Source organism: Onychostoma macrolepis, chromosome 19 (genome assembly GCF_012432095.1).
Source record: "Onychostoma macrolepis isolate SWU-2019 chromosome 19, ASM1243209v1, whole genome shotgun sequence".
Classification (NCBI taxonomy): Eukaryota; Metazoa; Chordata; class Actinopteri; order Cypriniformes; family Cyprinidae; genus Onychostoma; species Onychostoma macrolepis.
In genome coordinates, this window is record NC_081173.1 from 16820473 (window position 1) to 16837859 (window position 17387).

Consider the following 17387-nt stretch of genomic DNA (forward strand, 5'->3'; position numbering starts at 1 on the left):
AAACTCATCCATGCCTTCATTTTTTCACGACTCGATTATTGTAATACTATATAGGAGTTAACCAGACAGCCTTAGTGCATTTGCAGGCAGTTCAAAATGCAGCAGCTAGGCTGCTGACAGGCACACGCAAGCATGAGCATATTACACCGATTTTGTTTTAGTGTTTGTTTTTAAATCCTTAAACGGTTTGTCTCCAACATATCTTGATGCCTTAGTGAAACGTCACATTTCTGGTAGATCCTTGAGATCTTCTAATCAGCAACATTTAATAATTCCCAGATCTAAATTAAAACTTAAGGGTGATCGCACTTTCTCAGTTGCTGCACCGAAACTGTGGAATTTGTTAACTGTGAATATTAGATCAGCACCGATTATCTCTAGTTTTAAATCATTGTTAAAAACGTATCTATTAACTCAGACTTTTAATTTCATTGGGGGATGAGTTTTATGTTCTTTGTGTCTTTTGTATATTCATGAAATTTATTATTATTTTTTTAATCTATCTTTGTACAGCACATTGGGCAACAATGGTTGTATTAATTTGTGCTATAGAAATAAATTAAATGAATGAATTCATGTTTCATGACTGGTTAGGGAAAAAACTGGAATAACTATGGAAGAGGTAGCTTTATGGCACTTTTTCACTTCATACCTGGTTAGGAAAACTGGCAGACATAGGCTTGAGAAAGTGAGTGAATGTTATTTTTGTATCATGTATAGCTATTATTTATTAATATTTTGAATTAGCTTTTGCAGTTTTAATTTTAGTTTAAACTTCAGGATTTTTCATGTGCTTTTGTCATTTAATTAGTTTTTCCTTTATTTTAGTAATATTAGTACTTCAATTTCAACATTTTATTTCAGCAATATTTACAGATTAGATTCGATTTTAGATTTAGTTAACAATACTGATGAGCAAAAGTGTGTTTCAAAATAAAGAGAGTCGAAAAAGTTGCACTCTTCCAGTCATTTCTTGATTACATTTTGTTTGTCTGCTCCAAGAGAACTAAAAAATAGTGTGTTATTCTTCTACAAATGAATAGATGGGAGGACGGAAAAAAGAAAACAAATGTGCACGAGTGGGCTTCATCAAAGCCGTGAAAGAGGAGAGAGCAGAGGTGTGCACCTCTTTTGTGAATTCAAGGTAAATGTGGTCTATACCTATTCATCAATTCAAGTCCTGCTGTCATAAAGGCATCTGCAGCCTTTCACAGACACACATCAACATGAGCATGCTGCCCATTAGTCCATTAACTGCAATGAGAATAATGTGAGTTATGGACTGCATTTGCTTTTTTTTTTTGCCTTCTGCTCATATTTTGTTTTTCGGTTATTATGAGAAATGTGGCATGTCATGAGCAGTGGGCGAGATGAGAGCTTGCAGCCGTTCCTATGACAAATTCCTTGACCCTGCCCACCAGAAACATTTCATCATGTGTTGTGCTCAACACTTGTTTGGACTTACATGGACCACCAGATGGTAGGGAGTGCTTCTGAACCTCCCACTGCAATTCATGCACAATATCTCAGTATTGTGAGGGAAGAAAAGCGGCCAAATAGGGCAACTTGAGGAATATATGCGACTGACCCCAGCATGCTGACCTGTGATTGGCCAAAGTAAATCTCACTTCCTTCGAGCCTTTCTAATACAATGCAATTTAATATTATTAAATGATATTAATTTATAACATTTATACTATAGTATTTATTCATATTTTAATAATAAATTAAGCTTTTTTTATATTTTAAGTTTTCATTTTGTTAAATTAAGCTTATTTTATTTCAGTTAGTGGCATTTTGCATCTAATATTTATACATTTAACTAAATAAATTTTAATAGTTTTAGCTTAAGTTATTTACAACAACACTGCACTAAACTTTTATTATTTAAGGCATTTTAGATTTAAGTCTGAAAATTTCCACTGATTTTATGAGGAGTTCACACAGGTAGTGATAAAATACCTGGGAATGACTCATTTTGAATGAGAGTTAATGATTTTTATGGACAACAATCGCTATTGATGCTGGTGAATCACTTGGTCAACAACTCCACAAAGCTGAGAAAAGTTTACCTTTATGCAAATGAGCAGTAAAGTGATGCAGCAACTACCAATGGGAGTAAAGATAGAGTAGCTTGTTCATTATATGATGCAGTTAACATGCAAACAGAATATTCAGTATTTAGAAGAAAGAAAATGGAACTGACGTCCAAAATTGGTTGACATCTTAGATTTACCAGCAATAGATCCCATTTGTGATCATATATGTGACCCTGGACCACAAAACCAGTCTCAAGTCGCTGGGGTATATTTGTAGCAATAGCCAAAAATACATTGTATGGGTCAAAATTATCGCTTTTTCTTTTATGCCAAAAATCATTAAGATATTAAGTAAAGATCATGTTCCATGAAGATATTTTGTAAATTTCTTACCGTAAATATATCAAAACTTCATTTTTGATTAGTAATATGCATAGCTAAGAACTTCATTTGGACAACTTTAAAGGCGATTTTCTCAATATTTAGATTTTTTTGCACCCTCAGATTCCAGATTTTCAAATAGTTGTATCTCGGCCAAATATTTGTTCAGCTTTCAGATGATGTATAAATCTCAATTTCGAAAAAACTGACACTTAAGACTGGTTTTGTGGTCCAGGGTCACATATGAGCATGCCCATTAATACCAATAGGCCATATAGCAAAACAGGAACTGGAATAAATCACTGTCAGTGTGAATAAGGCTTTTTGAATTAATATTATGTCAAAAAAATTATAATTCCTTGTACTGGAAAGCACCGACTTCTCCCATTTGACTGTTGTGGAGTCCTAAATGGCAGCAGCTTCATTAGTTAAAGGTAGTTCTTTGGCTACCTCTTCATATTTCTGTTTTAGTACTGTTACAAACACTATTACCTGGTGCCCTTTATTTTTTCTTCAATATTTCACATGGGAAAATAGAGCAGAACTGATGTAGTGAAGAATTTACTGTCATTCACATCACAGCCGCCGCACATTGATCTTTTTGGTGTTATGAACGTTGCCATAGAAACAAGTCCAAGGACGTGACATGAAGCTCAGAGCAGAATCTCAGAGGTTTTTTTTTTGTTTTTTTTTTAATTACGGTAATTCCGACATGACGAGTAACTGTCAGTGATGATGTCACAGTAACATACCAGATCCCGATTGGTCTTTGTCATATTTGCATAATCATGTTTTATTCATGGTGGCTTGAGAAACTAATTATCATTGGATGTAAAACATTATTCTCTTGCACTGGAAATTTCTACAGCTGTGACATGAGCTATCATTTTTTTCCACATGTGCTCTTTCACTGTCAAACTGAACGCATGCACACACAAAAGCCTCTCCTCCAATAAAAACAAACACCGCTGCACTCAAATAAAAACAAGCATGATAAAAAAAATTTTTTAAAAAAGCTTTCCACTCTGACTGCTCTGTGAGCGGGAAAAAAAGTTGCACCAACACCTTGCAATAGAGACAGCTCAATATATAACAAACGCAGAAAATATGCCGAAAAAGCATTTCTGCTGCATCCACATTTACATTCATCTAGTCAACCCACACACACACAGACCGAACATCAACACCCACACACTCCCACACAACCAGAGCCGCCTTCACATGTTCACACCAACACAGATCGGATGTCATAGACAAACCCGCAGATTACTAATTAATAAGATGAAAAAATGCAGCAGAGAAGCCATTTCACCTGACATTTCCGAGGATTGCAGGAATAATCTACAATATTAGTAATCTACAAACACTGAAATGCCTTTAATTCTTTCAAAATTAATTTTGTGATGACAACCAGAAGCACTGATTTAACACTGCTAATTATACATTTAACCAGGTTAACAGAACAATCTAATTAAAGCATGCAACAATCAAAACATTCCAAAAAAAAAAAAAGTGAATATGCAGTGATGGACAGCAAAGCTCTAACAATGTCAACGCGTCTACCTCCAGCAACACAACCCTACAAGTAAGAGACTGAAAGGTGACTGTACCTCAAACTCAAACTTGGAGCTGCCGAAGTTGGTCCTCTGTTTTTGCCAGAAGTTGTCTGGTTTGATGATGAGGGCGACGTGGATGCAGCAGGGAAATGATTCCTGCAGGATCTTCAGCAGAGGCTTGATGGAATCCCATTTGGAGCCACGCATGTCCACAATGACCGTGAAGCCATGTTTGCACACGTCCTCGCTGGATGACAGGGGGGAAGACAAAAAAAAGAGAGAGAGAACAAAATATGAGCTTTAATCCTCTTTGCATTACATTATCTATGGTGCATCCTCCTTGCTAAGAAACAAAAGCAACCGCTGCACAAATGCAACTGGAGGAACTAAAATTATTTCCCTTATCAAAACAAAAAAAAAAAATCAATGCACGTAGCTTACCCATTAATCACAGCTGCAAAATGTCTATCAAATGAGCTGCTTTCAGAGAGCTGAAGGCCTTCAGCATCCAATCTGTCAGGGTTCTACCTGTCTTAAAGCTCTGTGACACAAGCTGCGCTGACCGCATCAGTCCGTTACTCTGAAATCCAGAGCGCGTCTCTCACAGCTGTCAGTCAAACATCTGCCTGTCTGATTTCACCTCAGGAAGTGTCTAATCGAGGAGCTGTCGGTAATGACGAGCTATAGACGAACACACAGCCTTGTGCAACTGCGACACTGTTTCCTTCTCTCTCTCTCTTTCTCCCTCCCTCTCTTGCTCACTGGTTCACTCGCCCTCCCATTTTTTTCCTGCACACTCGCCTGCTCTCCATCTCTAAAGATGACTGCTGCTGCTCTCTCGCTCTCTTTATCATGATACATCTCTTTCCATCTTTCTGTGTGTTTCTCTTTTTTGTCTCTAGGGGATTTGCTTTGTAACAGTAGATCTCGCTCTCTTTCTCTGGTGTGACTGTGTGGGTGCAGGGGACAGAGTTTGTGAGTGAGGATGATGATGAAGAGGAAGAGCTGTTGGCAGTGGCTGAACTGCGGCAGGTTCTTGATCATGCCCACGCTGCCTTTCCCACCAACCACTCTTCCCATCGTGCCCCCTTTTGCGTTTCTCTTATATCTAAATCTCTCGCTTTCTATTCCCCTCCCTCCTGTTAAAAGTATAGAGCGACTAAATTCATTGCAGTATTACTGGTTGAGGAATATGTTTTATTAAACATGTCAAAAATGATGATAAACCATTCAGTCATGCTGCTCTAAGATATAAAATCCATTCTGATAAGAGAACGGGGTAAAACAGAAGCAAAACGCTATATCGGTGCTTCCTTAACTTTATTATCTGCCTGCTAATTTTACATTACATTTTTTTTAATTATGAAAAAAGGTCACTTTCATCACATCATTTCACCATTCATATTGTGGTGGAAATGACATTTTGAACATTCTTGGAACAAAATAGCAGATTCCTATATCTTGCCATGTATAATTTCATAGCATTTTATGCATCCTACATGCACAAATCATGTTTTCACAACTCTTTGCATAATTTGAAAAAATTAAAATGCAAAAGCTTGATTTTCTGCACACATCACATGCCTCATATTTCATCTCAAGCATAACTATGACAACACTGGAGTGGATAGTAACTAAAACCATTAAAAAAACATTTTTGTTAACTGAAATAAAGCTGAAGTAACTTATTTAAAAACTTAGATGAAAAACAAAAATGAGAAATTATGCATTGGCAATTAACTAAAATAAAATGAATAAGTCAAAGTACTAAAATTACTAAAACTAAACTCAGAATAAAACTAAATATGAACACTAAAACTAGTAACAATGACAAATCTACATAAAATTACTAAATGAATACTGAAAATAAAAGCTAACTTCATATATTACTAAATGCTACAATAATGTATAAATAAATATCACTGATCCAGTGACACTGATGACTGCTTGGTAACAAACTACACTAAACTTTAATACTTCACTATCTTATTATTCTAATAATAATTACACTGATAATTCACTATCTTTAACACATTTATTAGGTATACATTTGTTAATAGTGGAGTAAATGATCACAAATTGATATAAATAACTTAACACAACAAATATTTAAATCTTTATGTTACCTTGTTGAGGATATCACGTTTAAAATTGTAATATGATTTGTATATTTTATTAGGGCTGGATAAAAAAATATATATCGATATCTCTATATTAATCGATTCTCATTTTTACGGAACGATATCGATTCTTAAATGCCAAGAATCGATTAGTCTAGTCTGTTTTCAGTTAATGGACGGAACGTTGAAGGGCACTTCCCATCCAATATATCGCAGTAAGCATTGTGCTTTGGTACTTTTAATATGAAAAAGTCTCAGATTTCAAATTCTGTCCATTGTATTGCAGTATTCAAACAATAAATGCCATTTTGGCGCTGTTTAATGTGGAGTGACAGATCGCTGTAGCGCCTCAGTTCAACAGACGCAGCAGCGCGAGGCGCACGTGAATCGATCATCTCCTCCACATTAATAACGTTACCAGTTTCAGAACAAAATAAACATGACTAAACATCCGAAGGTAAGTTAAAAGAAAGAGTACAACTCAGTGTTTCGGCTGCACAAAGACGTCAATATAACGGCTTGTAAACAATGTCACGTAACGTCACATTTACCTCAGAAAAACATATTCGGTGATCATAAAAGCATTAGTCAGATCAATTAAAAAATAAAGAAAAATAAACCGTAGAGAGGGGCATTTTGCTAAATATATGCATCATATAACATTCATTTACTGTTCTTCATTGTTTAATTTATGTTTGAATAAATCCATCGTTTTTATGACTGCCACCATTATGTTTATATATTTTTTTAAAACTAATTGAAGTAGAAATATTATTATGTAGGCTAATTATAACTTTATTATTTTAAAAACTTCATTAAGTCAAATCAGTCAATTTTAACCTTCAATATTAGTAATGTAGTACCAACTGACTCTCATTTATATTTTACAGCATTAGTTGAGATTGAAATAGTTTTCCCTTGAAAAATTTGGCATGTACTGTACCTGATATATATCCAAAATAATTGATATCGAATCGAATCGCAAGCTTGTGAATGAGAATCGAATGGATTCGTGAAATTTGTGTCAAAACCCAGCCCTATATTTTATGATTTAAAATCCGACTCTGCGTAAAGATTGAAACAATAAAGTTGATAGACACAAGGAATTAAAAAAGTTATCAAAAATAAATGATCAAATGTTTTAATGTGATGCTCATGTATGAAATGTGTTATAAAAATCAAGCCAATGGATAAAAGTGCCAGCACTTAAAGAAACCCCATGAAGGTCACAGTGTGTTCTGCTCTCTGTAGCTGCACTGTACCAGAGTTACCACCCTCATGCTCCGACTAATGGATGCTAAAGGCTCCGTAAACAAACATGCTTATAGAGCACGACTGCTCGGCAGAGCCGTTTAGAGGAATTGAGCTGAAGTGCAGACTTGTCCTGCCTCATTCAATTTTTATAAGCACAACAAAAGATCACATATGAAGAGACACAGCATCCCTAGTTCACAGGTCAATTACAGATCAATGTGCCCAACTATGAGGAAAAGAAAACAACACGGTGGTAAGCAGCAGGACAGTTGGCACATCCACTGCACAATTTGCCAGATCCAATCCAGTTGCTTTTGTTCTTTTTAAAAGGAATGAGTCTGAACGGATAGTGAAAGAAAAGCAGTCAACAATGCCCAGCAGGTGCATCCTGGGATGTTTTTTAAAACATACTGAAGGAGTTCATATGCTCCTGGTGGGCAGAGCTCGTTCTAGCTGAGAAGCAAGTGAGTGTGTCAATACCTAGGGATGCCGGCGAGGTAGGCGATGAGTCTGCGGAGATCCTCGTGTCGTATTCGGTCATGGTTGGTTCGTGATGGGAATGTTAAAACTGGACCGCCGCGCTTGTCCCTGCCCCCTGGAGAAATAACAATGCAGGAGTGATAAACAGGGTCGACAGAAAGGGAAAGACATTAAATCAGCTAATAAAAACTGAAATAGGCTTTACTTATTGAAAATGCCTCTTATATCCCATAATCCCTGTATTTTGGCGCACATTTACCTGTCACTTGGGTAATTTGGTATTTAATGTCTTTATCAGGCTATACTCAGTAGACGGCATACAAAACAGCATATGGCAAAAACTAATCTAAAAGGGCAGGAAGTACAGTCCGTTCAATATGTTGTGCAGCCTTGTTTTCATGCCAAATTACTTCTTCTCTGACTAAAGCCTATAGTCTAAAAAAGGACCATGAATGAAAAACACTGGAGCTGTAAAAAGCAGCACATTGCTTGACCGGAGAGTCTGATTCAAACCTGTTGTTGACACATCAGGCAGTCAGTCATTATCGAAATAATCTGGTTACTGTTAAACCAAGTCAATGTTTTTCAGTGCAGTGTCTTCAGAGAACACTGAATGACAGTGTAGACCGTTTTTCTGAGTAACTATGAGGTAATTCAAGACGAGGCCCCGTTACATGATTTGATATCATAACTGTAAATCTCTCTGAATGACTCGGCTGCTGTTCACTTTTCAAGTGGTTAGACACTTGAAATAAGTGTCTCTGAAAGAACTTTTTAGTGTCTGGAAAAAAATGCTCAAGTGTGCCAAGGAAAATGCACTGAATAAATCTAAATTTAAGTTCAGTTCAAATCTGTACATTTATATACAATTTAGTTTTATCCAAACGAGTCGAGATCAGTGGGCCAGGATGGTCAAGTAGTCACCCAACAACCAACTAGCTGACTACTGAGGCTGACTAGCTTACCTAGATTTGTTTTTCTGATAAATATAGAAACTAAAAAAACTCTGTATTTTTTTTTTCCTCTGTGGAAAACAAGAGAAGCTTTTTTCAAATAGTTTTTGACCATATAATGAAAGTCACTAAGGTCTAAAACAACATCGGACTTTTGATCCCATTGACTTTCATTGCATGGACAAAAAAGAAATTATTCTTTTATGTTCCACAGAAGAAAAAAGTCATACAGGTTTGGACAGTCATGAGGGTGAGTACATTTTCATTTTTGTTTGAAGCTTTTCAGCTACAGCTATTAAAGGTCACTTTAATAAACAAAGCCAACAAATTTTAAGACAATTCATTTAGATTTTAAATGAGCAATGTGAGGACTATGAAAGTTGTGCGCAATAAAAGAAATATAATTCTGCCTGTCTGAGTGCCAAGCGACTGTGCTAACTTCTCATTTCTCAAAAATAATGAACTTGGGTTTGGTGTATGACAAAGCCCTGGATGATTCAAGGAATTTCTATTGGTATAAGTAGTGGATAAAACTGTATTCTGATGTATTTGTGGAGGTTTACAGTATCTTTACTGTTGAACCGTTGGGTCGTAGGAATAGTTCACCCAAAATGTTGTCATCATTTACTCACCCTTATGTCATTCCAAACCTGTGTAAGTTTCTATATGTTGTACACAAAAGAAAATATTTTGAAGAAATTTGAAGAACCAAACAGTTGTTTGTCCCCATTGACTTCCATTGTATTTCTTTCCCTACTATAGAAGTCAAAGGGGACAATCAACTGTTTGATTACCAGCATTCTACAAAATCTTTTACGTTCAACAAAAGAAAGAAACTCGTACAGGTTTGGAACGACATGAGGGTGAGTAAATGACGACACAATTTTTAGGTGAACTATGCCTTTAAAAATACAACAACTGTGGACCAACAGTAAACATAATGTAGACCTGCACAAATACATCACAATTCAACAATAACCAATAACAATTTCTTGAATCACCCAGGTCATAGACATACACCAAAGCCCAGTTCATTGGCATTGAGAAATAAGTAATCAATGTGCTGCTCCCACTGATCCTCCTCTCACAGCTCCAGTTCATACAGGTTGTGTTACTGAGCCAAAAGGCCTCAACTCCAGCACAATAAACTCACTGAGCGGCTGGGATATCCATGAGGATTTTCTCCAGCGAATGTGCTGAATCTCACTAATGGAGTGTGTTTGTAGTAGGATAATCCATCTTATCCTCTGACGTTAAGGAATATAAATAAATAAAAAGCACATAACTGCAAGTTTATGCAGAAATCGCTGGGTGTTCACACTTGGGGCTCTGCAGGTTCAGTTCCTCTGCTCGGTTCTTTATATTTTAAGCACACTCTCATGCCTGTCGATTGTGCTTGTTGTCGTATCATGGGACATGTGTGTGACGGTTACTCATCTCTATGGAGACGCAGCCTTTGTTTCTGAGTCATTTTAGTACTGGTCTGTTAGTCGTACGACTAAAAGAGCCAAACAGAAGCTCAGAGAGCAAGTGAGAAGGAGAGCTTTTTACAGTCTAAATCAAATTATGGCCTCTGTCAGGCCACAATGACACACCGACTAAAAATATTTCGGGAAGTTACAGTAAAAGTTATTTTGGGTCAAAAACACGTAGTCCTGTGATTGTGATCAAGGGTCGTTATAATTGATATAAACCTGATAGAAATTTAACTAAACACTTAATTTGAAATGTAGCTTTGGCAACTACCTGAAATAAAATAAGTATTTCAATTCAAGGATTAAAACTGCTAAAACTAAAATAGTTATAAATTGAAGATAAATAGAAATATTTAAAACGAAAACTAATACAAAATGACAAAAGCACATAACAAAATTACAAACTTTTACAAAATGATAAAATAAAATTAAAACTGAAAATTAAAGCCAATTCAAAATATTAATAAATACTACAATAATAAGTAACATTAAAATAACCCTGATGTGATCAAAATTTCTAGTTCAGGTCATCTTCTGATCCTACGGAAGCATTTTTTGCCTTTTTAAAAAAAAACAAAATAAAAGTTAAGACTTTCTTTCTCAGAATTGCAGCTTTATACACCACAGTGTGACAAACTAATTTTTTTAAATCTTTTTTTATCTTTATTTTTTTAGTCTGAGATGGAACCTGGCTTCCATACGATCCTGTTGGAATATTCCTGTGTACAGGTATGAGTATTTTTATTTTTTGCTTTTCTGTACTGGAAATATTGAAAATACACACTCTTGTTGACCATATGTAGATTATTTCCTTCTGAGAAATATGTTATGACCACTAGACATATAAAAGACACATAGTTATAGCAACATTAGCACTCAAATCAACAACACACCTGACAAGAAGGCCACTTTTTCCTTTAGAATGGGCAAAACTTCCATTGCCTTCATCTCTTCATTCCTACGAAATCCTGAAAAACAAAATGACAAAATTTAGAATCCATGCAAGCATATCATCACCAGAGCCTTGGTCTAGCAGTTAGCATACTGTGCATGCTCTGTTTTCTTGAAATTTTGAGTTTGCATTTGGTCCATTTAAGGCCCATGAATATCGAGTTCACATTCTCCCTTTAAAACTCTTTTACATGTATGTAACTGAATGTAAAGACAGTCCAGAAACATCATTTGTTCTTCTGTTCTTGGCATGAGCAAATACCGCCTCGAGCGCTGGACCACGTTCAAGTGCTTCGCATGAGATCAGCAGCAACCTGGATGAAGCATCACTTCTGTTCATTTGTTTTTATGATTCACAGGTTTGAGTTGACTAGGTTTGGCGAGTCTATGCCAAAGTTGAGTTAGTCATGCATAGCCAGCAGACTGACTTTGGTCTCTCAGAGAGCCTAGACTCACAATCATGAAAACATAACCTTGCTTGGATTACATAATTTACCTTTTTCCTTTCATTTCTTGCTGGGATTAGCTGAAAGAAATCATGTAAATAACTTAAGAAATAATATGGTATTAGTTCATGATCTACAAGTATCCATTTCAGAGCAGGACAAATGCTGGAAGACTCGAGTATGGCACTAGGAAAGCATTACGGACATGGATGGTTCAGTTGAGACATGCTGTCTTTAATTCCACTCCTACTATCCCTCCATCCCAGGGCTGCTAATTAAGCATGAAATATGGTTGAAGGAGCCGATCCCTCCTACACAGACACACACAGCTGAGAGATAGAGGTGATGTCATTTATCCATTTTCCTGCAAAGCTTCCCTGTGGTGTCTCAGCGCCACTCGCTGTACAAATGAACACCTTTCTCTATGTCACTCTGCCTCTTTCCTCCCCTTCTCTTTTTTTCCATGCATCCCACTGGAAGGTTTGTTTTTCCACCACTGCTACTGTGCACATCAGACCATGTGATCTAATGAAAACATGGAAGCTTCTGCAGATTATTTACAGGAATATCTCATCCAAAAAAGTACAAGATGACAAGATAACATTCCTCTGTGAATGACAGGAGTTATTTACAGCAGCATGTCCAAGCTGCTCACATTTATGCTAAATTTTCTATGAACTTTTTTTTTTAAACCTGGTACTAAAAGAAATAGATCATATGACTTCAAAAGTATTAGAATACAAAGCATGAATTGTGTTGACCACTTTAATGATGCATTTATAGTGCCTAGTCCCAATCCACTTACATTGTATGGAATAGAGCAGCTCAGACATTCATACAGTTATAGAGGAACATTAATTTGTAATATAGTATATTAAAATTAATATTTATATTATTCATGATATTAAATTATGTATATAATAAACATTATGTAATTTGTTATTGATAATTAACATATACATAAATTGACAAACAGTATCGAGTCATAGCATACAAAATAAAAATGTAAAAAAAATATATATAGAATATTTAATTTTATTCATTTTTACAAATTACAATAAATATTATATTTTTAATTATGTATTTAAAATACTCAAAGAATAAAACAACTGGAATTAGAAAACTACTTAATTATACTGAGGGGGAAAAGACAGGACAAGGCAATTTTGAGCAGTGTTCTTCAGGAGTGAACGGTTATGGTTAAATGTGGAGGCTGGGAGAGTTACAGACAGTGCTGCCGGTCAGAAGGGCTGAGTTTCAGTAACAGTATGGTTTTCTCTAAACCCCACTGAGCACCTGAGAAGACCAGGGTTTAGGTTCTCTTCCGTATCTCGGTTTCTGTTTGCATGCATGAGTGTGTGAGGAAGAGAGCCCACACTCTTCCCTCAGGGTCTGAGAGAGACAGGCCGTGGTACAGTAGGCCAAATGAGGTTCTCACTTCTGCAGCTGGATGATGTAATGGTGTGTGTGTAAGTGAGCTCCACTGCAGTCGAACAGGAGAGGGTGAAGCCCATTTAATAACGGTTCACAATATGCGACAGTCGTCTGAACACAGATGCGCTTCCCTTGTAGTCCATAGAAACAAAAATACACACACACACACACAAGCTAAATGAAAACATTTCATACGTGTATCATATTCATATTACAACCCACATTCTAAAATCCTAAAATCTTTTGTACCAAAGAATAAACTGAATATGTAATTTAATAATAGTAATAATAACAATACACTTTATTTATACAAACTCTATACATGCATTATTTTTAGAATAAAAATATTTTTTAAACTATAATAAAATAAACTTTTATTTGATATATTTTGTTGTTATAATAAGCTTATTATTTTAGTGAATAAAATTATTATTATTATTTTTTTCAAATGAGAACACAACCCTGGATTGTCTGTCAGATTTAAACAGCTTCTAGATTAAACTATAGCTAACACACACAAGGTTACAACCTGTGTAAAACTAATCATTCTAGGTTTAAATTGGGGTTTCTGCAAGGCTAACAATTTCATTTATCGCATAGATTTTACATTAATCTACTCATTTCCTCACCAATGACAGAAGACAAAGAAATGACCTCCATCTCACATCTGAAGTGCCTCGTGCAGGAGATGACCGTTCCCAACATATTATCTCACCAAAATGAATCCCATTTCACAGCCGTGCCGCTGTCCTTCAAGCTTTGCATGCAGGGTAACTGGATATTTCACTAACGTCTAAAATCCATCATTTCAGCATCCAAACCACAGAAATACAACAAACCACTTCAACAAATAGAGACATTACGCTTGGAGAAAATCAGACAGCTATTCTTTTCCCAGAGCTGGAAGAGCAACTAAATGTGGTTGGGAATTCACAGTCTGTGGAAAAAGAACTAAGGAATCTGGGGGAAAAAATAACATGAGCAGTTTTTAGAAGAGAAACTTCAAAAGGACACTGTGGTACCAACGAACTCTTCTTTAGTGACAGGAAGGTGAATTGTGGGTGACTTTTAATGTCACTCAAAACAAACAACTAAAAAGGAGGAAGAACGCACACTGCCATGGAATCAATCTGTATCAGTGCATCAGTTGGTTCCTCCAAGCCTAACCTTTTTCTCTCTCACAGATGATTATTTTTTCAGGGCTTATCAGGTATCAGAAGGGAACAGACAACAAAACATGTCTGAAAACATAGTCTCACTGTTTCCAGGTAATAGGTTCCTGATCTTGCCGATATTGAAGTAGTAATGACCCGAGATAACAACAGTAACTTCAGACAATCTGAAACCGGCATCACTTCACATATACCGGCAACAATTTTCTCTACATCTAAACAGCAGAGCACCGGATTTTTGGTAGATGGCAGCAGAGCGGCCACACGGATCAACACTACAGTGACGAGATGACGCAGAGAGAAGAAGTGAACAAGAGAGACAATGTAATGGATGTAAATAGCAGATAGGAAACAGAGTTATTAAATAAGAAGAGATTTTTGAACAAGAGAGAGAGAAAGACAGAGTGAGCAAGCAAGAAAGACACTCATATATGACTTATAATGTAAAGTATTTAAACAGTATTAATAGGCAGTATTTATTATACTGCTTTTTATACTTTGCTGTCAGTTAAGATTATTTTCTCAATTAGGTTTTATTCAGCAAGGACAGAATTTATAAGGCTACTACTTTGTAATAATAACAACAACCACCAAAAAAATGTTTCTTGCACACCAAATCAGCAAATCAGATTAATTTCTGAAAGACCATGTGACACTGAAGACTGCCATCACAGGAATAAATTACATTTTAAAAATATAAAAACAGAAAATGGTTGTTAAATTGTAGTAATATTTCAAGGTATTACAGTTTTTATTGTATTTTCGACCAAAAACATAAAATAGACTCCAAACAGTAAAGCATGCATGAATTAATATACAATAATTATAAACTAATGGTAATGATCTTCTACTGTCTATTATGACAATAAGAATGTGTCAAATAAGCCTGGTTGCATGAAAATGTCAAATAAAAGCTTTATTTTAAAATACAATTTCTTATTTTAACTCTGGAGTTAAATGTGGACATGTTTGTGAAATTCACACAAACATCAGTTAAATATATGTTCTGTCAAGATTTATATGCATTGCTCATTAACAGTACACACAAATGTGCTATTGTACATTCATAAATACAACTTAAATTATGAACAAACGCATGAATAAATCCAATCATACGAGGCTGCAGATTGCTCTCGAATTTCCCCTCCCCCATCACACTTCCTCACTGTGGGTCAGACTGAAGCAAACAAGGGTCAAAGGTTCAACGAGTATGTGCCTGTGTGTGTAGCAGCCGCTAATCGCATCACTCATTCTCCCGGCCACATTACTGAGCACATTAATGAACCCCTGTCCCACACCAGCCTCACACAACTAATGAGTCCACTCATTCGTTCATTTCCGACTGGTCCTGCTGAATGAACAGAAGACAAATGAATCCTGAACAATTCAGCGGCTGTAATGGACTGAGCTGACGTTAAACGGCCTGCTACAGATTCAGTTCCTGTTTTGCTTCTATTTATTGGGGAATAATACATTTGGGCCTGTTGCAGTGCATAACATTCATCACTAAACAAATTCTAAGAATCAATACTGGATTAAAGTGAAGATTGCTATTAAATCATTAAATAGTTTTGCTTGATGCTAACCTTAAACCACAAGCTGTAGGAACTGTTGTCATGTTTAAAGCAGACGGATATAGGCACCCGAGAACATTTTAAATTTCCACCCTGTAGCTTGTAACCTCACAACAGTCGGGTCAGATCAAATCACTTCAGCGCCGCCGACCTGGCTTCTTATTGGGGTGTAGCTTGAGTCTGAATCTCAGCAATTAGCCTATTAACCTGAGATGCTCCAGAGGATTGAGATATCAAGACGACAACCCATGTGACCTGACCCATCACCCTGTGAACAGCTGCAGAACCGGGTTAACACTTGAGCTGGTGAACAAGTAACCTACAGGCCACCGGTGGAGCACTGGGAATGTGAGGGATTCAAGAGGATGAAGACCAACGGACACTAGGAGTGACCACAAGTGGAGCTTTACACCATGTCCTAACTAGCTGGAACACAAAGTGTTGATGGTCATAGCTGATTAGGACATTTTTTCGATTGACAATGAAGCTGGGTCACGATGAGTCGAATGGGACAAATTTTTAAAAAAGTAAAAAGCTCATCCCCTTTTCAAAACATCAAATCAAAATCACAAATAATAATAATAATAATAATAATAATAATAATGTAGTAAAATAAAAAATACAAAAAACATTAAATAAAATGATAACCCCCTAAATATAAAATAACAAAAAATAAAACAAAATAAAAAATTGATAAAAGTAAAAAAAGTAAAATTTTAAAAAAGTAAATTAAAATTTAATATTTTTTTTTCAATTTTTAGTTTGTCAGAAACCATGATTTTGCTACTTATTGCTCATCAGAAGTAGAGGTGTATGTGAGGAGATACTTTTATTACAGAGAGCATGTGATTGGACAATATATTTGGTTCAATTTCTGAACGAGAAAAACTGTCAGTTTTAAAAACGTATACCTGCTAACGAATTGTGTCAACTTCTAGGAGCACGCCATCATGCAGGTGGCTTTGAAGCTAATAAAAAGAGCTCACGCTCTTCTCATTGGGCAAGTCATGTTGACACTGTTAACATCACGAAGCATGTTACCAAACAGGGTAACATGAACTGCACAGGACTGAAGTGTACTTACAGTTGACAAACTGAATGAAAAGGTCACTTCAGCTTGCTGCATTACAGTGAAGCGTGAAGGGAGAGTCTGTTAGCCTGAACACAAAGCCTGTTTCTCCTATACTGTAATGCGATCAAGGGTGAGGAGCACTTCCAGCCTCTGTTCCCCAGGACAGTGAAGCACAGCAGACTGGTAAAAGGGAAATGCCACGTCGCAGTACACAGCACAGGACCAGCTCAAAGTTCACGACACAGACACACACACACACACACGTTCACGCAGACTGAACAGCAGAGTATAATGGCACTTGAGTCCAAAAAAGTAGAAAAGTTCTTTTAAAATAGTAAAACAATTCACAATATTACTGTTTTTACTGTATCAAATAAATACAGCTTTAAGCCCAAAGTATACTTCATTTTTGCACCCAAACAAATTTGAAGTGCATGTGCAACCTGCACATACAAAGTTATAGCGTGTGTGCAGTACACA

The 17387-nt window shown here is 36.2% G+C and overlaps 1 protein-coding gene and 1 long non-coding RNA gene across 2 annotated transcripts in view; one reads left to right on the forward strand and one right to left on the reverse strand.

The window, feature by feature from the left end:
* LOC131526398 (triple functional domain protein-like) overlaps nt 1-17387 on the reverse strand; it is a 114334-nt gene that overhangs the window by 49985 nt on the left and 46962 nt on the right. Inside the window, 3 exon segments of the mRNA XM_058754691.1 lie at nt 4031-4223; nt 7831-7945; nt 11152-11226. Of these exon segments, the coding sequence (XP_058610674.1) occupies nt 4031-4223; nt 7831-7945; nt 11152-11226 (383 nt within the window).
* Nucleotides 6426-15868, forward strand: LOC131526399 (uncharacterized). Its single transcript, XR_009267442.1, has 3 exons — nt 6426-6553; nt 10934-10987; nt 14485-15868. It is a non-coding gene; the product is annotated as an uncharacterized LOC131526399 (long non-coding RNA).